General features: G+C 37.2%; 1 protein-coding gene across 5 annotated transcripts in view; it reads left to right on the top strand.

The window, feature by feature from the left end:
* SUPT3H (SPT3 homolog, SAGA and STAGA complex component) overlaps positions 1-27,664 on the top strand; it is a 268,832-nt gene that overhangs the window by 119,100 nt on the left and 122,068 nt on the right. For all 5 annotated transcript variants that reach the window (XM_061372273.1, XM_061372275.1, XM_061372272.1 and 2 more), the window contains exon 3: positions 17,702-17,786. In XM_061372273.1, coding sequence (XP_061228257.1) covers positions 17,702-17,786 — 85 coding nt within the window. The remainder of the gene's footprint in view (positions 1-17,701; positions 17,787-27,664) is intronic.

The following is a 27,664-nucleotide window of genomic DNA, read 5'->3' as shown; positions in this document are numbered from 1 at the left end:
ACAGCAGCAGAAAAACTTGTGGTTTCATTTGGTAGAATGCCTGTGAATGCTAATAGCTGAAATCTGGACACTGCTTTCTGATAACATGGGTTCTGTAAGGTTGCATAATGCACTTTTCATTCACCCTTCCTTGAGATTCTATTTGCTTGGCCAAATTTGGAGAGAAAGACAGAGAAAGGATGCAAGGAGTTGTCTACAAAGCTTACTGATAGAAATGAGGAGCTGGGGAACCTGGGGAACTGTGTCTTTATTTTCCCTTTTTTTCTCCAAGGTATGATGCCCATTTACTTTCGTGCTGTCTGATTCCAATCCATTTGAATACTTGCATCCAATTCAAGGTTAAGCAAATAATTTTCTACAGAAGAGAAGGACCTCCTCGTATAATGTGAAAATCTTTCTTGACTTTGCGAGCTGCAGTTTACATACACAAGCCATTCACACACATTCAGGACGTTTTCTTGGCTTTTGCTAACGACCGTAAAGTCAATGAAATTAGAGAATAAATGATTTATTGTAAATATTTAGTGAACTGTGACTAAGCACCTTTTAATAGAAAGTGTCAGTGTTTTAATTCCAGAGGCTAGACTGTTTATGAATAGTTGTATTTTATAGGGCACTTTGTCATGCTCACAAGATATTTACAGCAAATCTTTTTTTAGTGTCTTTTTTTTTTTCTTTTTTTAATTAAGAAAACTCAAAACTCATGAGAATTTTCTGAATGTACAAAGAAGGCTCATGATTGTGCAGTGTGTCACTGGAAACAACTTTCCCTGTAGTTTGTATTTCCTCCTATCTTGATGGACTGGGGTTTCAATACCATGCCTACCTTTGTGGTTAATGCCTTTTCTGCAAAGGAGAGGGAACAACGAGAGGAAAACATTCGTGTAGTTCTAGAAACCTATTTATACTCCATACTTTTCTGTAAATGTTGAGACAGATGCCAGGGAGAGTTCCTACCAGTCAGACTATGGAAGTCATTATTTATAAAATATAGAATCTTTATTTTAGTTGAAAAAACCCCAAAACAAAACACAAAAAAGCCCCAAACAAACAAATAACTAAAAACCAAACAGGAAACAATCCCCTCCCCCCCAAAAAAACACAAACCACCAGCTCTTTAATATTATTTTTGTTGTTTCATTTTTAAGCATTACCTGCTGCTCCCTGTCAAAGTGATGGAAGAACAGTAACCATTAGATGATGATTAAGCTTCTGGGGAAGAAATGGGAGGAAACCCCTCATACATGGAAGTGATTTTTCCATCCAGCTTTGTGCAATTTTGTGTTTTACTCTGTCAGGCATTGATGAGCAAATTTAGTCTCCTTAAATCCTTCTTAAGCTGAGGTTTAGGAAGGCCCTCAATTGCAGTCTTGGAAAGACTGCTCTACTGAAATCTGACAGACGCTTAAAGCCAATAAGGGGTTTGGTGTTTTCTAGGCATCAGGCAAAAAGCTATTGAGAACTGTAAAAAAACCACTTGTCTCTTATCTGGAAGAAGGGGGAGGCACCAGGAGCCCAAACTGTGCTTCAATGAAGAGGGAGGCAGTGACTCCCTTTAATACATAAAATCTCTATCTCCAGGGACTTTTCCTAAATAAGAGTCACTCATATAACCATCATTATTAAAGTAGTTAGCAGAATTTAGAAGGTCAATACTTAAATTTCTCTAATATTCAGTGTATTTTTTCCTTAAAGGTGATATAAAGCATGCCTGCACGGTTAGGCACTGAGTTCCCTCAGCTGGATCTTCCCGAGCAGATTGGAGTCAATGTAGTTTCATGGATAATTAAATAACACTGGAAATTTTAAAAAGTGTTAAAAGAGATTTCTCATTGTTCAGTGGATGTTCCCTATTTCACGTTTTTTCATATAATATTTTTAAGTTATCTCCAGTTGATTTGCTGAGTCTCTTCTGATTAGTCAAAGACAAAATGAGAGTAAGGCAGTGGAGGCTAACAGGGAGATTTGAATTCTATAAATGTTTTGAATTTTTAAGAAATAGATGTTAAAATAGCACAGTTCTAGTGGGTCATGGTCAAATGTTTTTTTTTTTTGAAGACTTTTTGTTTTCTACTTTTTAGATTGGCAAGTTAAGTCTGCAGCCATTTCTACTGTACCTAATAATCTCCAGTTACATTATAAAGCTACAATTGTAAGAAGATGTATAAACCTGCAAAAATCAAGGCCAGCAATATCACATTTTTTTAATCCTATTTATAGCTTTTGCATGTCTTTTTTGTTTGTTTGTTTGTTTTCTGAGAAACAAAAATATTTATTCCAGTGAATGGAGAAATAGGGGTGTTAAGAATGTGGCTCTTGGGTGGGTTCCCCCCCCCCCCCCCCCTTAGCATGGAGACAGTGGTGTGCATCTTCTCCCATATGCAGTGGTAAAGACCACCTCTTCTCCGACAGGCTGCTGAATATCACTTCTGTTGCCATCCCTGGTAACCACACTAATTGCTTACATGGAAAAGGAATATTAGGAAAATATTAAGTGGAGCTAAAAATACATTAAATATGATATAGCAGCTGGAAACGGGGAAAGCCAGCACCTTCCACCAGCCAGATCTCTACGGACCACCAGCAAAGTGCTCTGGGGGCCACTGTGACCATGTAACCACATAACGTGCTTTGGAACATTTACATGAAATATCGCCTCCTGCTTTTTACCTTGACCTCAGAAGACTTCCCCAGCAAATGATAAACAATAAACTTACATAGTGTGCCCGAGAGACTTAGGTTCTAAATAAACCCTGTATGATGCCACACATTTTCTAGGAAGTAGAGCTTACCGTAGACCACACAAATATCAGCCACGAGCACCATTGCTTGTGTGTTGAGTGATGCCAAGCTGGAACTCTTAAGAAGCAACGACTGTGCCTGGGTATAGAAGCACAGTCAGGGTGGTTTTTCAAAGGAAAAACTTTTGTGGCTGCCCCCTCCGTAGCACCTGGGTTACCCAGAGCGTGGCTCTTGGTCTCACTTCTCCGGCTCCAAAACTGAAAGGAAGCAAATGAGAAGTGCTCAATAATGGCTGCACGAAGTGAGATGTTAATTACTCTCCTCTAACAGATCATTCTGATCCAAAAATTGCATTTTCTTTTGCGTCTCTAGTGATTCAGTAAAACCACAGCTTTTCTTGGAGATTTTGGTCTTTTCCTGAGTCCAACCATTGCTTCCTCGGCTCCTAAAGAGGAAGAGAAACGGAAAGATGGGATGCTGAATCCCATTCCCTCAAGCATGGCAATTCCTGACTTCTGTCTATAAGGATTAATTCTTTTTATGCAACCGAGCATCTGTCAGTATTGGTTAGGAAGCTGCACAGGTACTTAATTTCTTCAAAAAATTTTTCATCTTCTGTCATAAAAATGTGGTATAAATAAGTGGGAGAATTAATTGGAATGACTTCTGAACTCTGATATGCTTCTTTTTATTTTGGTAGCTTATCTGTTTTGATAAAATAAGGGAATTAGGATTTTACCTGATATCATTTCAAATTATGTTCTGCAGATATGGATGAGAAAGCAAAGTACAGCAACCATGATTTTCTTCATTACCTCATGATGATGATTTTCTGGATTAAGTCGTACTGGGCATAACACTGGGTGGACTCTATATAAAAAAAATTAATAATAATTCTTTTTTAAATGCTTGTATTTAATTACTGGTTTTGCCCCTACCTCAGCACCTGAAATTTGTAAATTGAAAATAGAATTTCATATTAAGATATTAGTTCAGTCCAACTATAATTTTGTAGTATTTTCTCTCCAATTTACCAATTATTCAAATCTCAATACTTGTCAATAAATAGTAAGCCATGCACATTTTGCCTGAATAAGCACAGCTCATGTGTGTCTATTTTTTCAGTAGGAAAGGTCAGAAAACCACAATTTTGTTTTATTTTTTTTTAAAGAAAGGCAAATCTGAATGGATTTGTCCTTTACCAAATTGTCCTTTACACTGACCCCTTTTGGACTACCATCAATACAGTGAAATAATTAACGGTGCATTTATTTCACATAATATTCTGTTGAGCCCAGCAAGAGTGATGTTTTTCCCCTTTTTTGTCTTTTGTTCTTGACTCATAGCTTGGACATGCTGCACTGTAACTTTGGATCCTTCTTTTTAGTGTTCTTGTAATATTATTAAAAAAACAGACAGTCCATATTTGATACTTGTAATTTTGCTTCTGTCCTTTGCAAACTAAATATTTTTCATAATTTTGAAAATTCAGTTTTTGAGTGAAGACTTTTAAGCACTAATGCTTCAATGCTAATTTGCTAGGAGAAAATCTTTCTAAAGTGCAGATATTCGTATCTTCTGTTTCCTACTTTTGACTGAGCCACATTTTTTGAAAAAAAAAAGAGCAATTTTTTTTTTAGACATCTAAGAAAGCTGCTTCTTATTTCCTTTTGATCATTTCTGCACTCAAAGTAATTATTTAATAATTTTTGTGCACATGGGGGTCAATATAAGCATATTGCTTCTGTGTACACCCCCATCCTGAAGTCTTGAGAGGGACCTGGTGTTGAAGAAAAGAGGGTAACTATCTATGCCTCCACTTGAATGTATGGAAAAATAGAGCTTCGATCTATAGATTATGTATACAGGACTGTCTTTTGCCAGTATTTTCACCCTTTTTTTTTTTTGTTTGGTTTTAGTTTGGTTTGTTTTTTTAATCCCATATATTTCAATAAACAATACATTGTGTTAGTAATAAAATGAGAAAACTTATGTTTTTAATGAGGCATTAAGTGTCAAAGTGATGATTTAGTATCTGTGCTCACTATAGGATAACTGCTAGGGAGCACATTTTGGATAAAATGAAAAACTAAAGTGTAATTAGTAGACACGGATGTGGTCATCTTCCAAAGTCCTTGCTTTTGTTTTTGTAGCAAGTAGATCAAGACTAGGGTGACTGTAAAACATCAATATTTTACAAAACTCTTCTTTTCTTGTTCCAAAAATTCTGCCAAATTGTACTTAAATGAAGTCTTCTGAGGAAAAAGCCTGTAAGAGTTCTTTACTATAAATACATTTTTGTGATTTTAAGAAGAATGGGGTATTTATAATGGATTGAAGCAGAGCTTCTCTGCTCTGTGTTATCTTTATAATGTTTGCCATAAAGTGCTTCCAGGCGACATCTTGACTTCTGCAATTTTTTTGTTCCTTTTCGTTGGTGCCTGGAAAAGATTATTGTGGGTTATAACATTTTAAAACATCTAAGTAATCCATTTGAAAGCAGGAAAAAGTGCAAGGCATTGATATGAAATTGCACTGACTTTCCAGAAAAAGATTTTATCACAGAACTTCCAGTTTCTTGCTTTAGGGAGAAGGTTGAATGTTTTCATTTCTGAAATAAAATAATCTTTTAAAGCATTGCCTTTTTTATTGAAATCAAGGTATCTTATGACAGAATTTTACTTTCAGAAAAAACAGGAGTACTGGTGTGTTCAGTGCATTCTGAAGTTAAACTTCAATTAAACTTGACTGTTCGAAAGAATTATTCTGTATTTTAAGCATTGTGCATGCATATCTCCTTCTTTGTGGGTATATTTTATTTGTGCCTAGTGGGGAAATAATTTCTGTCTCTATTTTTCACTCACAGGTGAGAGTAACTACTCTAACAGTTCAGGGTGTATTTGATTTTTGGTAATTGGGAGGTTGTGGTGCTTCATTAGTTGTAGAAGGCATGAACTGCCATGGCCCTGAGTTGTCAACTGTAAGCGCATAGAATTCCAACCTGTGATCTGCGGACCACTGATGATCCAAAAGTCAAATTTTACAGCAGGTTTTTTTTTTAATGGGTATGATATTTAAAAAAAAAAATCTAGAAATGCTGCAAATATTGATTTCATAGTTGGGTTTACAGTGCCTATGAGAAATGCTGACATTTGTAATATCTTTTGGTCTCAAATATTTCCATGTTTTTGAGATAGGTCATGTTTTTTGACATCTGTTTATATTTCTACCTATTATCACAGTGAGTACTGTAGCATCTGTCTGACACAAGTACCTCAAAGGTGAATAATGAGAATAGATGTGTAGGTGGACTTTTCATATAATTTTGTTTTCCTATTAAAATTAGGTCTAATTTGCTAATTTACTATTAAAATAAATCTGATTTGCAAAGTCTGATTTGTCAGTAGAGCCCTATACCACACCACAATGGGAGCATAGAGGGATATCTTGTCTTTTTTCACCCGCAGACCAGCTGTGGACAAGTTGCTTCTCTCCTCCAGGCATTGACTTCAGGAAATGTAGTAAAGTAAAAAATAAAATACATCAGAAAATGTGTAAACACCTGACAAGGAAGGTTGTTATTTGATAATTGGATATAATTATCAAAATTTAATACCCAAATATCTCATTCATAAAGCAGTGATGTGACTTTAAAACAATGGAAAATGGTCTTGACATTTTGAAGAATATAAAAAGAATAATATTATTTCTCTAAAAATTAGCATAAAGCATTCATCTTCGTATTTTGTATCTTGTGGATTAGTTTAAATTGCTTTGTGGTTTTAATCTAGATTTGAAATAGCTAGGGATTTCCACATTTGGTTAACACTTATAACGTATATATACAGTGAAATGATGTTTTGACTTCCTGCTCTCCTCATCGCTTTTTCGCCCTGTCCTCTTGAGAGCAGACTGAAAATTCATCTCTCTTGGCTTTGTTAAATTCCATTTGTGTTTGGGTATATTGTTGAGATGAACTTTTTCCTAGAGCAGAAATGACTGATCATAGTCCAGTCTGCGTAGTCTAGAAAGACAGTTGTCTCATTTATTTCCTGAAAAACTGAAACCCTTTGTGAATGAGCAAATGGAACATATTATGTTATACAACTGGAATAAATTATATCTTTTTCCTTTGCTAGTCATAAGGATTTGTAAAATTAATTTATGTTTAAAGACACTTAGCTGTTAGAATTTGGTGTATTCTGATTAGTACACAATGGTACTGAAATGGGGTCTTGCCACAGCTTTGTGTTGGGATAAATCTGCTGATTTTCAGCAGTTAGACGTGTTTACTACAGTCTAAGGGAAAAAAAAAAGGAAACCCTAGACAAATCAGGGTGAAATCTATTTAGTTTTCATTAATAAATTGGACTTTTTAAAGCACCTATGTTACAAGTCTGCCCATATTGTAGCATTTATTTATTTTACAAAATCACATTCATTCTCAGCCAATGGGTCTTGTACTTACAGCAGTTTGCAAAGAGTAACCAAGCTAGCTCAGTGGAACCATATGTAGAAAGATTATTCTGCAGAGCTTTTAGAAAAACTCAGAAAATTAGGTTTTGATGGAACGTAGACATACCCTGAAAGATATGTATCTATAAATAGTTTGTTGGAGGTAAATCTGCATAGCATCTTGCATCAAAATTGACAATGTTTTGCATATTGACAGTTCATAAAGTAATACACCATGGGGGAGAAAAAGTATTTTTAAAACAGTTTAGTCAAATGCATTTCCTAAGCTGTGTTTTTATATACATGATTTTATTTTTCATGTCTTAACTATACCATTAAAGTTTAAGTACAGACAATCTTACAACACTTTCTGCTTGAAATCAGACTTCAATTTACATATTTATTCTCCCAGCAATAAAATATACGCTATTCTGCTTTGATTTTATGTATGGGATTGCTCATGAAGAGAAGTCATGGCAACTGTGGGGAGTTCCTTCCTGAGGAGTGGAAGAAAGTAAGTGCCATTTCTGTCTCCAGAATGACAAGAAGGAGGATCTGGGTCATCTTAACTTTGATCCCTGAGTAGATCATCCTAGAAACCATTTCTGAGCCTGTTAAGGTGATCTGGAGTTGTGAGGACACATTTACAAAGGGGAAATGATATGTGACCAACCTGATACCCTTCTGTGATGAAATGACTGGTACAGTGTAAGAGGTAAGAGCAGTGAATGCTGTTTCCGTGATTTTAGCAAGGCTTTTGACACTGTGTCCTGTAACATCCTGATATCCAACCTGATGAAGTAGATAAATGGATGGGCAGTGAGGCAGGCTGAAGACTGCTGAGGGGCCGGGTTTAAAGGGTTGATGCCAGCAACATGTAGTCCATCTGGGGGCGAGTTATTCGTGGTATACCCTTGAGATTGATCCTGGGGTCAATATTGTGTAATGTCTTCATTAGTGATCTGGATGAGGGAACGCAGTGCACCCACAGAAAATTTGTTGACGATGCAAAATTGGGAGGAGTGATTGATAGACCAGATGGGTGTGCTGCTGATCAGAGGGACCACAGGAGGCTGGAGAAATGGGCCAACAGAAACATCATGAAGTTCCATAAAGGGAAATCCCAAGTTGTGCCCCTGGGGAGGAAAAAACCCAGCCACCAAGGCTGACCATCTGGAAATAAGGTTTGCAGAGAAGGCCTTGGTGGGTCCTGGTGGACCCTGTTGGACCTGGTGGCATGTGCCAGCTATTTGCTTTGTGGTAGCATCCTGAGCTGCATTAGGTAGGATGTTGCTGGCAGGTGATGAAGGTGGTCCTTCTCCTCTGCTCAACACTGGTGAGACCCATCTGGATTGCTGGGTCTGCTGCTGGACTCTCCGTCACATGAGAGACATGGACATACTGCAGCAAGCCAATGAAGGGCTACTAAGATGATTAGGAAACTGGAGTATCTCTCATACAAGGAGAGGCTTGAGAGCTGAGACAGTTCAGCTTAGAGAACAGATGGCTCAGGGAGATGTTTATAAATACCTGATGGGAGGGAGTAAAGAAGATAAAGGCTTTTTTTCACTGATGGGCACTGACAGGACAAGAGGCAGTGAGCACAGAATGAAACTGGAAATTGCACTTGAACATAAGCAAAAATTTTTTTACTGTGAGGGTGGTTAAATGTGTGGGAATGGACTGTGCAGAAAGGTTGTGGAGTGTCCATCCTTGGAGAAACTGGACACAGCCCTGAAGAGACTTGAGCAAGGGAACTGGAATAAGTATCTCCCCATATCCCTTCTAGCCTCACCTTTTCTGTGACTCATGGAGTAGCAGTGGTACAATGGTATTTTCTTTTTTTCCCTTCCCTCCTCCTCCCCCTCCCTTTTCTGTCATGCGGGACAGTAATTTTCCAGGTATGAATATGAAATTAGTAAGGCAGAAATTGGATACAAATTTCTTACTGCATATATTAGAATGTTGTAGTTACAAACTGTACTGTTATACTAACGAAATTTGCCCTTTCTAAATGGAAAATTTTGGGTATTTTTTGGTTTCAACAAGTTATTGGAACATTCAAGTTCAGCTTAAGAACATGATTCAGAAGGTTCATGCTTAAACAAAACGCTTTATTGAGTCAAGACTGAATGACCTCCCAGGGAGCTGGGAGACTTCAGCATCTCTGAAATGCATTCCCTGAGGATTTTGTGTTATTCTTGATTTACAGGGGTGTCCCTGAGGACAGGGTTTGTCTTTATGTGAGAAGAATTGGACTTTTCATTTGGCAAGATGTTAGACATTGTTAATCCATCTGTCTGGCAGACCTTACCATTTAAAAACTCATGGTGTAAACAAGCTACTTCTGTTTTCAGGTAAACAAAATCACTCTTAGAAAGGTCTTGTCTTGTTTAGATTTTACCTCAGTGGTACAATGAATGGGACTGATGCCTTTGGATGTTTCCACCATGGTAACTGAGAAGTATCTGTAGTGAAGACCATTAAGTAAGCATTAATACATTTTCAATAAGCTTAAATAATTATTCAATATAAATTGTCTTCCTCACTGTAGAATTTTAATAATTATAAGCAATAGTGAAGCTCATTTCAGACTGCAGATACAGAGTTCCAGCACCTGTCTATTAGCTGCAGGTGACATACTATTTGTGAATGCCATCTTATTTTAAATTATTTTAAGTCACATAATCAAGATTTCTCTCTGTGTAGTTTTTTAACGTCACCAGACCCCCCAGTTCCTGGTTAAGCTTAGTTTTCTGTGATTCCAGCAGTTAAATTTCTATGCCTAATGAAATAATTACAGAGGGTTTAGTTCTTGTTTTCAGATGTTTTTCGTTGAATTTGCTCTGTGTTTCTTTTCTCAATTTTATCCCTTTTACTGTCACTATGTACTTTTGAATAATTAAATGGTATTATGTAATGTTGCTCTTCTTGTTATTTATGCTTTTCCACTATTTGCACACATCATCACGGCTTAATTTTATACTGAAAGATAAAAAAAGCCCAGCCCAACAAAAAGCATTTTGTAGCTGCTGTCTCAGTTTCTTCCTGTGCTTGCTGTTCTCACTGTCATGCACATTTTGGAAAAAGCATTTTTCTTAAGCTGAATTCCTTTCAGTAAAAATTGGATAGCTTAGTAATCAGATTTTTAGAGATAATATTACAGAATTTAAACAAGTGAAGAGAACAATTCCAGTTGCTGAATAAGTAGATGTTAATTATTTTAATAATTTCCTATAGCTTTTCTTGCCTTCACAGAAGTGGGAGAGTAGGGAGTTCCTGTTGTTCACATTATCAGGGTAGTGAGATACATCCTCAGTTGTTAGACACAAAAACATGACTAATTATCTAGCAAAGTTTAGGCCTAAGAAAGGAGAATGCATGGACTGCCTTCAGGAGTTAGAGAAGCTATTGGTAACACCTTAAAGCATTATAGAGGGACAGGAGAGACTGCCCAAAGGGGATGGGATAGCACAGACATATATAAACGAGCTGGTAGAGGAAACAATGTGGAAGAGATTTTTAAGTCAATACCGATTAACTCATCTTCATATGCGAAATGACATAGTGACTGTTAGCCAGTTAGCTGTGTACTCTGTGGCCAGGTACCTATATATGTACCTATATATCTACTTCAATATACAAAGTGCCTAGTCTGTGCAGCTGGGTATGTATGAGCAAGTCCTAGTTTTGTGTCATCAATGCTTATTTAAATACAAGTAGGGTTTGGGACCATTTTCAGTCAGTGGCAAGGGTGTTAAAAGTGCCGGATGCTGAGTGGAATTAAGGTGCTGAATTTAGTGCCTGAAATATAGGCACTTCATGCTCCCACGTCTCTCCATCAACTACAGGAAATTTAGGTTTTTGTATGTATTGTTCTGAGACATATTTTGGTGATGTCCTAAAATGATCCATATCATTTGACACAGACAGGAGGAAGTACCCAGATTTGAGGTGTGCTGTCAGGTCTTACAGTTTACATATAATGTATCTAGAAGAACCTGTGTAGGCATTATGATTTCCAGTGTCCTCTGGAGAGGACTGTGTGAAAATGGGAATTGTTGACCCTGTTGCATTCTCTATTGACTGTGAACAAAAGGCTGACCACATAGATAGGTTCATTTTAAAAGACAGCATGGTTCTCTGTTGGCTCTTGGATCTTCATATTAGAAAATGAGGATATTCTGTGCTTCTCAGGTTTTACAATAACCTGGTTGCATCCTAAAGTGATCATTGTATCATGGGGCAGCTCAGTGAAGCTGAGAAGACCTCATTGTTTGTCCTTGGAGCTCTTAAGTTAGTGCAGGGAAGAGTGCCATCCTGGAGTAAACTGGACTCTCAACATATCCACAGTTTACTTTTTCATCTGTTCTTTCTATGAGAATGTAAAAAACCCTGTATACTTTGTCTTTATGTAATTTGGGACTTAAATTTGTTAGTACTTTTCTGTAATGGGCTCTTGGTAAGTGGCTCTTGGTAAGTTTACACCACTCCTGTAGTAGGGAGAAGCTGTATTTGCCAATGTTAATGTAGACCTTGCTTGATTATAAAGCATACAGTCTGCGCAAACTGAAGTCTGTGATGTCGCTTATATCACCGTATCTGGTCTCCTCTTCAGTTCAAGACAATTGCCCTCAGTGCTGGGAGCAGATTCAGTTAAGATGGTGATAAACACTCCCAACAAGTCAAAAACTATGGGGAAATGAACTCTCCCATTTGATCCCTGCTCCCTGCCAGACCAAATGACAGCTTGGTCTAATTCTGCAAAACACATCTTAGTTTGTGCAGTGCAGTTTGTCTTGGTCTTGCCCCGAGTGTGTGATCTGCTCAGTAGGGCTGTAACCTATCAGAACAAGTAGAGTTAAGGAGCCCTGGAGCTGTGAAAGGGTAAAGTGCAGTTAAGTTATTTAGAAGTTGCCTCACAAGCTTTTTAAAACCACTGCTGGGTGATAACTGATGTACCAAACAGCACAAGATAATCTGAATCTCCAAGAGTTGCTTCTTGCAAAATGCTAGTATTTTCTTCCAAGTTTAGCCACTGAAGGACTTGGCAGAAAAATACTAGAAAATTACCCTAATTTTTGTAATTTCTGTATTAAAATTACTGTGGGCTTTGAATGCTTTTTTCATCATAACTTAAATGTATTTTTTTCTAAACTTTAAAGAAAAAGCTAACACAGCTCAACTTACATTTTTATTTTATATCTCTTGTATCCTGGTAAAGAACTATGTTCAGTGTGAATATGAAACCTCTGTAGACTTGGCTTCATTAATCCAAGCAGATAAATACATTAGCTATGAACTCTGATTGGAATTAAGATTACCTTTTCTTTTTAAATGGGCTTTGGTGGAAACTACCTGTTGGGCAGATAAACATATAAACAGCAGTATAAATGCCTGTTTTTTTTTTTTCAGGTAGTACTGGTAGATCGTGCTGGTTAGTTAACGTAACTCAAAGCTTTAAATTGTTCCCTTTTTCATTAAACTAAGGCAACAAACAAGCAAGATTGTTTAATTTTTAAATTCATGTCCCTTTACTAAGTTCACTGATGGTATTAGGAAGGAACAATGTCTACAAAACAGCAATCTGTCACATCATCTCTCTCTGTTATAAAGTACCTAACAGAAATTAGAAGTATTCTAAGATTCTGTTCTTTTGTTCCTCTTCTGCTCCCCATACAGCGTGTCCTCCTGTGTATGTCTAATCAGTTTTCTGGTTTGGCACGTTATCTCTTTCCTTTCAGACTCTATTTGTACCTAATTTGTTCAGTAACTGCTGTGGCAAACAAAATGGAGAGAGAAGAGCTAGCTTTAGGTTTTGAGACTTTGAAAAAGGTACTGTCCTAATCTTAGTTTCTCTGGGATATCTACTGCACTGATAGCCTCCTTGCCATGGTCATTAGAAAGAAACGTGTAGTCTCCCAGTATTCTCTTTTCTAAGGGACCGGATCTCCTTGGTTTTATGTCTTCATAGTCAGTGTGTAATGGCACAAAACTGAGTTACTTCAACAAGCTGTACTACTGATTTTCCAAAGTTTGTTTTTACTGATTTTTAGCGATTTGCAGTGCTTGTCCTTCTGGTATTTGAATTGCTGGAAGTTTTCTGGATTTTCTTGTGCTCAGACTGTAAAACTGATTTTCTTTGTCACCACCTGCCTGTCAGGTCTCCAAAAATTCATATATTTAGGAGGACACTTGCTTATAGTATGGAAACATCTCTCAGAACTAATATGCTGCTGCATATTCCAAGTGCTTTCCTGCCAAACAGCTGACAAATTTACTGTGTATTCTTACAATACTGTGGAGATGTGAGCCAGATAATATCCAGTCCAAATATATTTAATAGTTGATTTGTCCTCTGTGATTTTATGGGATCCTTGCCTGGGTTTGAGTTTGTAACAGTGAATTAGTTGGTTCTGTATGTTGTGAGCACTTACATCTTGATCATATTCTGCTTAGTTGGTTGTATAAAAATGCAGGATGAGGAACAGCTTGCTGATACAGGCACCCAGGTTCAGATGTCAGCAAGTAGTTGCCTATGTGTGAGTTAAGTGTAAACACATACGTTTATGTGTGTGTCTCTAGATTCTCATTACTTGTTGCCTGAACACCTTCCAAGGTCCTTTGATTTCTTTTGAATCTCATCAGTATATTTTTGTGTGTCTTTTTCCATGTGCAAGTACTTGCATTCACAGGCACACCTAGTCTGAGTCTGATACTTCAGCATATGTCCTAAGTTAGGAATTGCAGAATCCAGTGTCCTCAACCTCAGTCATTCCATCCTGGAAAGCCTCAATGCTCATATTCAGACACACATGCAAACAGGTCTCTCAGACAAGTCCCAGGCCACGCAGTCTCCCAGTCACCTGGTGTGGACCTCCTGCTAGCTCCAGTAGCCAAATCACAGACCCTCTGGTCTCTCCAGTATCCAGCCCAGATTTATGGCCACATTGATACATGGATCCTAAACCTATTATCATTATCGTACTCAGGCTATGTTCCCACTTAGAATCACAGAATGGTTTGGGTTGAAAGGAACCTTAAAGCTCCAAACCCCTGCCATAAGTAGGGGCATGATTCGGAGAGAGCTTGTCTCAGGCACCTTCTACTAGACCAGGTTGCTCCAAGCCCTGTCCAACCTGGCCTTGAACACTGCCAGGGATGGGGCAGCCACAACTTCTCTGGGCAACCTGTGCCAGGGTCTCACCACCCTCACAGGGAAGAACTTCTTCCAAATGTCTAATCTCAGTCTCCCCTCTGTCAGGTTAAAGCCATTCCTGCTTGTCCTGTCCCTACAGGCCCTTGTAAAAAAACCCTCTCCAGATTTTTTGTAGGCCCCTTTAGGCTCTGGGACCTGCTCTAAGGTCTCCCTGGAGCCTTCTCTTCTGCAGGCTGAACAAGCCCAGCTCTCTCAGCCTGTCTTCACACAAGAGGTGCTCCAGCCCTTGGAGCATCTTTGTGGTCTCTGAGCTCAGCCCAACAGGTCCGTATCTTTCTTGTGCTGAGGGCCCCAGAGCTGGATGCAGGGCTGCAGGTGGGCTCTCACGAGAGCAGTGTAGAGAGGGATAATCCCCTCCCTTAAACTGCTGGTCATGGTTCTTTTGGTGCAGCCCGATACACAATGTGCACCCACCCACTCACGTCTCTCCTGCTGCTGGCATTGCAGGCACGTGGAATCCCGTGACCCATAGCCCCAGCTGCATGCAGGGGCAAATAAATAACATATTTGCTACTGATTTAAGCAATATCTGCTTGTCCTGTGTAAGATCTTCAGATACGTAAAACCTCCTCAGGTATGAAGGCACCATCTCTACTGCTGCAAATCCTTCATATAGGAATAGAAAAGGAAAGTTCTTAGGGATTTCTAGAAAAGAAAAGAAGTCCTATTTCCCACCAGTCTGCCTCACTGCTGTTAACTTTTCCTAGGCTACATTCATCAAATTTATTAAAGGTGGTAAATTCTACATGAGCCGGGCAGCTTTGTTGTAGTATGAACGCCATAGAAGCCTCAGTAAGGGAAACTATTTATTCTAGCTTAGCGCACTCCCAACCACCCTGGTTATACTTCCTTTCTGGCCAGGACAGCTTTGCAAGTCTGTGGAGGATGGGAGATGGCAGCAGCTTTGTGTCTCCGCAGTCTACACTCCTGGTGGTCTGGCCACCTGGAGAGCTCTGCATCAGGGTATTTGAAGCAAAGCTGTGCTGTGCCTGGCCCAGTACCTTTTGCACTCATTTAAACCCCCAAGAAATACATCAAGAAAGTGTTTTATCTATTTCTGTAGCTGCCCAAGATTTTGAGGTTCTTACAAATGTGGGTCCCTCCACTGCGAGTAGCTGTTGTACCTTAACATGTGCCAAGTATGTGCATGTGTGTTTACACATAGTATATCATGATATTTCACGTAGGCATTTAGTGGCTTGGATATTTCCCCTTTTGATGAGCCTGGAAACATTATTACAGGAACTTAAATAAATTAGAAATAGAAGCTAAAAGTAAACAATAAAAGAGCTGCAGCAGTCTTTTCTTACTCCATGGTACTATTTTAATCCTCCTGTGAAAATCTGGGTAAGTTGATCACCCCCTTGTAAAAATGTTTCCTTAAAACAGACAAACCTTTGAAATTGGATCTTCTGAGAAGGTTTTGTTATTGTATGACATGTCTAATGGGTAGATGATCAAGACAGTCTTCCATATCCTTTTGCTGTTTTTATGTGCTGATAATGTTATATTTTGATATATTCGCTCTTCAGTATTAGCTATGGGGAAACAGCTCTTTTCTATTTTCAACAGAACTTTTATGCATTTCATAGGAAGACTTGTTTATACTTTAGTGAACGGAAGGTTCTTTAAAAGACTCTAATGAACCATTAAAAGCAAAGCACATGTAAAATGAAATTTGTCAGTTATATTAAAACATCAAGTTTGGTTTCGGTTCCCAGAGGCAATGGCACCAAATTTTGGTTTCCTTTTTTTTTAAGGGTTTTCTTTTGGCTTTTAACCTACCTTATATTCTGCGACTTGGCAAAAATCTCAGACCCCTGACTCTTAGTTTAGTGTTTATTCTTCTATGGAGACATACAATGGCAAAAGTGATTAAAAAAAAAAAAAGGAGCTTATTAATTTAACTACTTGTGCTTTTGTAGTTATTACCTCTGTCAGTAGAATGGAGTAAAAAAAAAGGTTGTGTTTGGTATCTTAAAGAATATTGTCCTAGAAGCAAGAAACATATCAAATGCTATACAAATACAGTTAACGAGTATAAAAGCTTTACAGTTTTTTCGTGTCTAAAAAATCCTGTATCCATTGCAGAGAAAAAGGAAGTGGCTGTGGGTAGGTGTGGTGGTTTTTACTTTTTGCTGAAACCACCATGCTAGTATCTAGTTTTCTGTGTGTGGGAAAGAAGTTGGCAGAAGTTACGTGGGAAAACAGTGAAGGCAAACTGAGATAGAAATAGCTTTGAAGGTAGAAAGAGTGTAAGGAAGGGAGGAAGACAGTAAACGCATCTGAAACTTGATTTTCTATGTAATCAAGTAGTGCCGCTGATTGTTGCATCCCTCGTCACGTTTCAGCATCAGCTCTGACATACCCTTTTGCATCAGAAAGAAGCAAGATTTGATATCTGTCTCCTCTGAGATCAATGTGCTGCATCTTGATTGCATCTCTTCTGCTTCTCGTGCCATTCAGGGGGACTGATAGTTACTTGTGAGAGATACTTCTAAGAGCAGGCAAGGAATGCATCTCAATGCAGAGGCAGCATCCTGTTTTGTTCTTGAACTTTGGTGTCTTCAGAAAAGAAAACCAAAAACTTTTCATTTCTGTATGTGGAATGCTTAGTAAAACTGTGAACAAAAGATACATTCAAGATGAGGATGCTGGCACCAGGTGTTACTAGTGTATCACACAGTTGTTTTATTTGCATTTTAAGACTTAGAAAAAAAGAATAATTACTTTTCAATATTAAAGGCCAGAAAGTAAGAATGGTTGTGATAACTGGATCCTGTTTGGTTTTATATACCTTATAAGATGAAAAAATAATGTAAATTTTAATGCAAATGTACATGCACAGCTCAAACAAAAAAAAAGTTTATCTCATATGAGCACTTGTTTTGAATCTATGATGTTTTGATTATTATTTTAAATTCCAGTGTAATATGTTAATAAAAAATTTTTAAGCAAAGGATGCTGCAAATACAGAATTACTCCTGGTAGCATAGGAGTACTACAGCTTTGCCTACTTTTTTCAAATGAATCTACAAACTGGATTTTCTTCTGTTTCCTCAATTTTTCATGTTTTCACACCATATGCTTTACATTCTTGCTCTTTTCCTCATTTAATCAGATTACTTTGGTTTATATTCCTGCACCATAATGGGTGATCCATTTCTGTACATGCAGGTGAATTAAGCTTGCTATTACTCATATGTTTTTTTATTCTTCTGGAGAACACCTATTTTGTTATTTTTACTCATTTTCCTAGCCTTTCAATAAACCTCTTTCTTCCAGGTTTTCCTTGGGAGATGCTCGCAGGCCGCTCCATGAAACTGCAGTACTGGTGGAAGACATTGTCCACACTCAGCTGATAAATTTGGTAAGGACATAGCTGATAATGTAGTCTTTAATCTCAAACTCATTAAACAACATGACATTTTCATGATCAAGTGACTAATAACAGATTGTTCTGGTTTTAGAAACAAATGAAACACAGAAACTGAGGGTGGTGTTCTGGCCTCGGTAATCTGTAGAAGTTTACCATTAGGCTTGCAGATGGAGATCGTGAACTTTGCTTATGGTTATATTATATATATATATGCATATATATATATATATTTGTGACACCTGCAAAATCACCTAACCTGGGAGTAAAGCTGATGTATTTTTTAGTTTAAAACTTCAGGTTGTTAAAAAGAAAAAACTGGCAAGTCGTGAAGACTTCATTACTAATTGTTCATGTTCTTGTGTCTGTGTTAATGCTTCATTTACTTAACATGTTCTAATATTCTTATTATTTGATGGTTTTATTTTTATAAAAAATAATACAGAAATATAATTTTTTTTGTTACTGAAAGCCAATGAAAGGGTTGTATGAATGAGTCTGTTTCAAATCTTGTCTGTCAGAAACAGCTCTAAATTGGAATCTTTTAATGTTTTTTATTTGAAGTTCTGCATCACCTTTTAAGAAATCAGGGACAGTATTTTACACCATGGCATGAATCTGCCATCTGACATTTTGTACAGAAAGGTGTACTCCTATATTCCACCTGTGGCTTGGGAAGGGGACATGTGGTATGGGAAGGTAGCAAATGTTTTCTTTGTTTATTATACTGATTCTTAAATGAAATTGCCAACAAGTATGTATGTGGGCATTATATGGAACTACTCTATGTAAATAATACTAATACGCATTATAGCTAACATTCACATATGGTGAGCCCCTGGATCTCTTAAAGTTCTGAGCTGCAAGTTCCTAGATCTTTTCTATAATGAGCCCTTTCAGCAATCAGAAGGGTTTTCAAGTTTCAAGCTAGATTCTGTTACTACATTAACTAGAATTAAAAACTTCTCTAAACTGAAAGAATTCAGAATGAGGCAGACCACATATTATAAATATATATGTTTATATATAAAATATACATACTATTTTATATACACATAATACGTGCATATTATACATATTTTAATTATAATAAATAATTTATTAATAAATAATTTATATAAATAAACCTCTCCCTGCCCACTGTTTGCCTGCATACAGCTGTTTTCCTTCAGCTTTGCACTTAATCCAGCAATTGTTCAGTGGCTTCCTGGGTCACAGCAACTGCTTTGGGGTCTCTTCCAGCTCCAGGCAGTTTCTTTCTGCTTATACCTCCTCAGTCCAGTGGTGTATCCCTGTCTCTGCTGTCTCCTGGCACCTTTGTACTGTGGTTTCTTTGCTTATTATGCTCCTCTCAGTCTGTCCTGACCATGCCCTATGGCTTCTGGTGAGGACACAACCTGTCTCCCCTCTCTGCAGGTTTCTCACTGGTTAAACATGCTTTGTAATTCTTATTCTAGCTCTAGCTACTACAAAATATCATTTTCTTTTTGTTAATGAATGGCCTCCTTAATTTATGCAAACTAATGCCCATAGCTTCACTCTTCTTTAGCAGTAAAGTGGTGAAGAGTCTGCTTTTATGTCCCACCAAGACTTAGCTGAGCTGAGCTTTACATCCAAATGTGTGTTTTGAGAAAACACAACCTGCAGCCGTGTGGTCTTTGCACTTAAATCAAATGCGGGCACTTACTTGGGGAAGGACTGTGACCCAGGGCTAACCCTGTGTGGGGTGTAGGGGCATGTACGATTTCCTGACAGAAGGAAGAATGGGAACAGAGTGGCAGATAAACAGCTTTTCTAACCTTTCCCCTCCGAGCCCAGGACAGCACTTTATTTCTGAGGAAGTGAAAGTATCTTTAATAGCTCATTGCTTTGACCTCTGACATTCACATGCCGGAACTCTTAAATCAGGAGCTTTTTACATGCTCCGGAGTTCTGATAGGGATTTTTGCGCATTTGTCATCCTTAATAACTGCACGTCCTTACTGAGCTGTTACCATGTAGTTATATCAAATTTTCACTTTATATGTAGGCGTTCATGTGCGTGTACATTCAGTACAAGAAATAAACTATTTCTATAATTGAAGCTGACTGCAGATGTAAATTTATTGCTTACTACCTGGATTTTGTCATATTTCTCATACTAATAGACTACACATTCCTCATTATCTAATGTAATGATTTCTTCTCAAAATTCATGTTTATTGTGCCATCCATAATAACATGTGTAAGGCTAAAGCATAGAAGTTACTTTTACGCCTGCAATAAAGCTGGCACATTACATACATCTTTCATAGTAAACATTTGTGAGAAGACTTTGTACTTGTTGATTAAGTCCAGATTTGAGCTTCTGAATTAAAAAATAAGTTGCCAGTGTGATTAACCTTGATTGTTTGACTTTTGATATCTCGCAGGTTTATAGCTCTAGCTCCCTGTTTTCAAAGTTGATCTGAACTCCATTAAATCAGGGTCTGGTTTTGGACAGATTTATACAGTCACTGCTGCAAACCACTGTATACTTCATGAGGTCCGGCTGCTATAGCAGATGACTGCACTAACAAATTCCTGTAAGGCAGTGTTTTTAAAGTCTGCATCACATTTTATGATTGATGTTTTGTGCGTATTTTGAATGATATGTACACTGTTTTACATTAAGTGAAATTCTGCTAAAAGTATAGACCTATGTGTAGAAGGAAATGAGCATCTCCAGAGGAGGATTCGTGTAATCCTAAAATTAGTTTCCAGGTTAGATTAGATGAATCTCTTGAGGAGTTTATTTCATCAGCTGACAACTAAAGGGACCCTTTGACAGCTGGCTGGGGTTTGAATATCTAGGAGACAGGCATAAAAGTTGAGAGAAGTATTCCATCCGATTTGTGTCAGAATGCTAGCATAAGTTTGACTTTTTTTGCATATATTGTAATTATAATACATGTATTGTTATTTGCATATCAAGCAAAATCAAACAGAATAGAATGAAAAAGTTCAGTACATTTTTTCATAGAATCACAGAATGATTTGGGTTGGAAGAAACCTTAAAGATCATCCAGTTCCACCCCCCCTGCCATGGGCAGGGATACCTTCCAGTAGGCCACGCTGGTCACAGCCCCATTCTTGGCCTGGCCTTGAACACTTCCAGGGTTGGGGCATCAAGCAGAATGTATTTGAAGAGCACAATGAATTTACATTTTAATGTGAAATCAAATTCACTGACTGACAGTGGTTTGTTTAGTAACTGATCTGTGTATATTTATAGATGCTTTAATGTTACCCCTAGGCCTGTATTTATGTGTGCTAAGACCAGAAGTTCCAAACAAGATGACATTGTTCTTTATGGTTAAGCATGAGTAGCAGATGTCTGTCACAGGGAAAATTATGCTTACAAAAAAGGTTCAACACTGAATGCAAAAAGATGTTAATCAGGAGGGATCAAGCCTTTAAATTACTTACTTTTTTACATGAAACAAGCCCTCTTTTAGTTTATTCTTTCATCATGTCCAGCAATCCTGATTTCTTAGTACCTTCTCTTGGTAGGGCCATAGCTCAACATTCATCCTTCAGATGTCACATTCAAAGGCTAAGAGAAGATAAGAGCATGATATACTGCTTAAATCAAAAAGGCTATTGAGGAGTTAACTCTTTGTGCTGGGAATGTATTGATGGGCATTTATTGATGGGCATTTATTATCATAATGAACTACCACTGATTTATTCTCTAGGCATGCTGAATACGGAATTAGTAGTACAGGCACCTGCTTTCACAGGTTACCGCTAGATGTGAACTTCAGTCCATTACGTTTTGTTTCTGAGAATAGATAACTTTTGGTTTTTACAAAGCAGAAGACATTTTAGTGGTAGCACAGAGTTCAGCAAGGGGCTATGAAGAATACAAACCAAGAGTACAGATATGCTGATAAACAGCAAAGCCCAAAAGTTCCTACCTACTGGTAAGTAACCTTAGCTGTCCATGAAAAACTGGTGCTTAGGGAGAAGGCCACAGCACATCGCAACAGCTTTAGACAGCATCCTTTAAATGTTTTATCCACCAATATCTTTCTGGAGACTGTCATGAATGATGGAATTCATGTTGGTAGAGTTGTGGTTTATCCCTGTCAGCTAATGTGTGTCTGCTAGAGCATGGACTCTAATCTCTTCAATTGATGTCAAATGACTTAAGTCAAACCCACTTAGTTGGCTTTTTTAGAATGCAATAGTGTCAACTTAAAGGAACTTCAATTGCCTAAAATTATGTTGTATATGATATCTGTTGGGAATTTTTTCATCACTTATCTTCCTATGGAAGAATTTAATTGCATACATCTTGTGCTTCTAACTAGTATTTATTGACATCCTACTCTTGCTTCCTTTGTAGGAGCATGATTAGGGTCTCATGTTATATATATATATATATATATATATAAACATTTTGCATATACACAGATTTTTTTTCTGGTTTTATTACTATTGGAAATTAAATGCCTTTTGCACAGATAATAGAGTTAATTCAGAATCAGCCCTTTGGTTTCAACCAGAGCTCAAAATACAGGTCTGCAGGTGAATAATTTATATTGGAATACGTAGAATATTTTAAATTGTGCCCATAATTCATAGGTAAAACACTTGCAGTAAGATGTAGAGATTCAGCAGTGTGTCAGGTCTTCAGTAAGTCCATAGTAAATCCATCCCTTGTTTTTTATAGTAGGGATTTAAATAAACATTGAGTAAGCATTTGCCACAACTAAGGAAAGGAATAGTTGAAATACAGAAACAGGCATAAGGATGAGTTTAAAATGGTAAGTACTTAATCATGACCAGCATGAAGTTTTTCTTTTCAAAGGGATGTACATTTTCTGGAGGAATGTGTTCTGCTTTCTTTGCTTCCCAGCTTTATCCCTGCAGCTGTTCACCATTTCATTGAAGTTTGAAATTAAAGTAAAAGGAGGAGGGAAAGCTCACCTTCAATTGCCCATCCAAAGAAAAAGACAATGGCAGTTGGAGGGGGGAGTAAGAAAAATGACGATTTAAGCAGAAACAACGCTAGAACTTACTTGGTTGTTTACAGCCTGCTACTACAGGTGGGGTTTTTTTAAACCAAATCACACTCATTATTCATTCACAAGCTGAATTAGTCATTTTAATGTATGTAACCTCTGTGCTATTCTGAAGTCATACAGGGCCAGATTTGTTTCCTGCGTTTTTGAACTGTTTAGACTTGTGACCTTTATACACATAATTGTCAAATTTCTGACATTCCTTTTAAAAAAAGAAAGAATTGAAACCAGCTTATTCATTAATAGAAATTGCCCACTGATAAAAACAAACAGTGTGACGCACTGTTCACTCTTGATCCCAAAGTTACATGCAACTGTCACTTATGCCACTGTAGTAACAGGAAAAGTCCTTGTTTTATGAGTCTGTTTTAAAACAGTAATAAAGTTTCCTGTGCAGGACATTAATTAGAGGGGTTATCAAAATAAGACAAACTAATATAATTTGTGATTGTACAAAATAAAGGAAGTCGAAGGTACCATAGGGAGCTAATGAATCACAGGATGGAAACAATCTTCTGGCTAGCTAAACATTCAGACTTTGTAGTAAGTCACAGGGTGTATATACAACTCAGCAAACCGGAACACACTGTGTGTTTACATGAATGGGATAAAGGAGTTCACAAAAACCATCTGGGAAAAGTCCATCAACTATTCATTCTGTTCCTACTGTAGAGTAAATTAAACAACACACATACGTTTGCAGCAAATGCATGGCACACCTGCCCTGGAAGAAATCAAACTGGAAAATAAGTCTGTAGTATAAGAAATTCCCTGGCTACCAGCCATGTACATTTGTTAACATTTCCCACGAGATGGAAGAGAAGGTACTTTACCTCTAGCAAGAGGTAATTAATTGTTATCTGTGCATTTCCATCATTTAAATATGGTCAATATTTATATTGTTATTACACTGGTAGGAGTGAGTTGGAGTGGGTTTTCTCTTTTGTTTTTATTTTGAATGGAAATAGCAGGTTTGACATTAATTTTGGTGGGCACCATTCTCAAGACAGTTTTGGGGCCATTTGTATTATTTATTTTGTTTAAATATTTGTGACTTTAAAAGGAAGGGCTGTTTAAAAAACCACTTTTTTGTTCAGTTTACAGAGTAGTGTAGAATAGCTTTTGTTATTCCTTTTTTTCTGTACATTGAAAAAATTTAAATAGACTCAGCACATTCAGTAATCATTTTATAGAGATCCGATGCTCTGACTCCTGTACCAAAGGACCTCAGTGACCATGTGTCTGTTATTCGTGGGTGAAGAGGACACTGGTTTAGAAAGGCCCACATCAGACATACAACACAATTTTCCCAATTTCTTAAAAAATATATATATATATATTTTTTTCTAATATTTCTTGATTGGCTTTACTTGAGCAAATGAACAGTATTTTTTCTTTAATATATTAAGGTATTACAAAATGTCTTCTAAGGAGAAGAAAAAATTTAATTGCAAGCAATAAAAAGTCTCTTATCAGACTTTTGATGTAGTCTTGCCTTTTCTTCATTCATAATTTCTACGAAAAGCGATGTCCTGAATTTTCTACACTACTTGTCTGTTGTGTTCAGATGCATTTATTCTAAAGCACAGAATGTACTTCAGGAGGCAGTTCAGGAGTCCTACTTAGGGACTCTGGGCTCTCTCTGTGCCTTCTCTTCAGATGAGAGACTTTACAACAGACTTGGTCAGATGTTTTCTTTCCCATGAATCTTTCTGCAGAGTCAACATGTGCTATGAGACAGAGCTGCTGCTTTTTGCCTGGCCATGCAGAGATGCTGCTCAGCATCCAGTGGCGATGGACTTCACTGATCCAAAAAGTGGAAAAATTAAGACACTTTTAGTAAGAACCCTTAAAAAAAAATCAAGCAGAAGGAAATGAATAATTATGCCCACATAGCTGTAGCAATATGTTCAGTAGTGAAGAAAATCTAAACCATCAAGTAAATAGAATGGCAAAGCAATGTGATGAATGGTTAATACCTGTCGTGTAGTGCATAAAAAAGACTAAGAATTAAGGTAGTGCAAGCAGCTATAATCCCATTATTTACTGATTTTCTATGTAATTCTTTGGGCCTTTAATAACAATGACATAGATTTACATGTGTTGTATGTTTGTGCGTATATATGTCTATATGTAAAGGTCTGCTTTTCCCACCCTTAACACATCAATTCCTATTTAGGCTGTTGATCAAGAGGAATTAATATATGTGAAATTTCAGTCATGGGGACTTTAGAATCTATTCCTTTCTTCAGTATATATGTACTTAAGTACCTTGGCTTGTGGGGCTTTTATGAATCAAGTAATAAGCTGATCCCAGCCTGAATTTCCAAAAGACAAATGTATCTTCTATATATTTTTATACATACTGCTAGGAGTATGTCATAGATTAATAGCTATTGAAATATTGGCTGAGCTGAGCTGAGACATTCAGTGTATGGATGCACAGTGTCTGGTGTGTGTTGGCTACTTACATCAATGTCACTCATTATTTTGCTGGCGCCCTATGAACTTCTAGGTGATTAACTCTTTAGAAAAGAGCAGCTTAAAAAACTGAGAAGTTGAAGAGTAATCATTAGATTTTTATTATGCAATATGATGCACTCTGGTAAATCAATATTTGTCAATAGTTTTACTCTCTAGTCTCCTTTATGGAATTTTTTTTTATGCCTGAGCAAGTTTTTGCAAAGTGTATTTTTGACTTGACCTAAAAAATTGTCCCAAATAATTTAGCTGGGCTGGAATGAAATAGCATTGTTTCTGTATGTGAAAAATTGTAATTACATCCCAAGCTTCAGAAGTCAAATAGAAATCTGATCTTCAGGATTTCATTCTTTCGTGTTTGTATAATGTAAGTTGAATATTATTAGTGTATGAAGATCTATCTGCACGCAAAGACCCATCACATCTGGTACTCTGATTCTGTCAGCAATTCATAAATTAAATGAAAAGTATCTGAAATTTATCAATTTGTGTGCAACACGCAAATATTTCATTAGGAAGATGGACCTCAAGTTAAATTTCAAAAGTGTTAGTGTATTTCTGAAATCGGCTCTGGAATCCGATAAACAATGGGGTTTAATTATTGTTTTCATCATCTGGCTTGCTTTGTTTAAAATAATTTTCGAAATATGGTAACTGTCAGTGCCTGGTGGAAGGTGACATTCCTTATGTTTTTCCTCTGAGATCCTGAATGGATTCACCTGAACTAACATAAAGGCAAGCAAACATATTTTTCTGTACTGAGGTAATGATGCCAGATCATCAGTTGTATCAAGAGAGATGAACACTTCTGGGATGTGACTCTTCATGTATTAAAGTAGTTATTTAACATTCCAGCCAAACGTTTACAATCTGGACTTCTGAAGTGACAGCTTTCTCACCTCTATGACTTTTGGCACTAGCTGCATGGTTTTGATATTTTGTTTTTCATTGACTCTGTCAAACAAAACTGTAAACATTAAGTTGCAAAAGACACAAACTGATTTATGAATATCTGGCAAAAAAAAAAAAAAAGAGTAGTGTAAAATTCTGCATGGTCTTTTAAGTGTAACTAATAAACCTTAAAGGTCATTTCAGAGTGTTTAACAGAGCAAGTTCATTGTAGTTTTTAAACACCTTATCTGATTTCAAGCAAACCTGATGGTTTCAGAATAACTTTTTTAAGGAAGATTGGCTTGTTAACAGTGTTATGCAGTTACAAGGAAATGTGGTCACAGCTGGTTCTGGTTTCTTAGCTAATCCACCTGATTGGAAACAACAGGTTTTGGTATTTTTCCATTTCTTACACTGACACCTAGTGTTCAGAGGTCTTGAGTTTCTAATACTGCACTTTTGTTACTAATAGATAACTGTAGAGACTGAAGTTCTCCGCCTCTGTCAACATGTTCCGTTTCTGTCCTCCTGCAAAAGAAAACAGTAACTGAACACCAAGGTGTTGCCATCATTCAAAACAATTTTACTTTGGAAAAACAGGTAGTATACTACTGCGGGAATACTTGGCAGAAGCTAGTTTACTTCTTGAAGCGCTGCAAAGTTTGTTTTCTTAAAATTTTAGTGCTTTAGTTTTGGCAAATACAACTCTTTTGTGTCTGCAAGTGCCACTGGCCAAGAATAACATTGATAATAGCGGGAATCCTTAGATCAGTATATATTTAATGTGGAAGATGTCAGTGCTTTTTATTTCTGTGTTCTTTTATCTTCAAGCCACAAGTTCTACCTGATAGGAGTGTTGATGGCAGCACAGTCCTTGAGTAGAAAGAAAATAAGTTATGCACAAAACGTAGGACAAACAGCCTTTTATCTCAGACTTGCAAATAAATGGAGCAATTCAAGTATGCGCTGTAACCCATTCCTGACAAAAACAACAACTGACAGAGTAAAAGTTATTCTCTAAGTCTTATACCTGTGATTTTGCTGTATCTGAGGATAACTGAAGATCTTTCATTATTTAAGATACTGTGTTAAGTATTTTGTGTGGCTGTGTCTCAGAGTATCAATAAATTATTGTGTTCTAGTGATGAGTTCCATAGCAAAGTGAAAAATATTCAGGCAGAGAAAATGCATATTGAACTTATCCTTCATTTGATCATTCTACCCTGCTTCTTTTCATGACTTTTCCTGTGGGTGCACAAAAAAGCTGCCTTAGTGCACCAAGTCATATGTGTTTGAAGTTTCCTATACACTTACTACCTTGCCTTCTGAGAAAACCAGGCAGCAGTGACAATTCACTGAATGCCCACATAGTGATGGTCTCCTTTTCAGGAAGCGCTTGGTTCTTACCCAGTTTTGAAACAACTCAGAATGTGACCATAAGAACATTCTCTT

Source organism: Neopsephotus bourkii, unplaced genomic scaffold, assembly GCF_033783945.1.
Source record: "Neopsephotus bourkii isolate Nb327-2 ecotype Australia unplaced genomic scaffold, CSIRO-AGI_Nbou_v1 NB_1600, whole genome shotgun sequence".
In the NCBI taxonomy this organism is placed as follows: Eukaryota; Metazoa; Chordata; class Aves; order Psittaciformes; family Psittacidae; genus Neopsephotus; species Neopsephotus bourkii.
The sequence above is the reverse complement of the archived record's forward strand: the minus strand, read 5'-3'. Positions and strand labels throughout refer to the sequence as shown.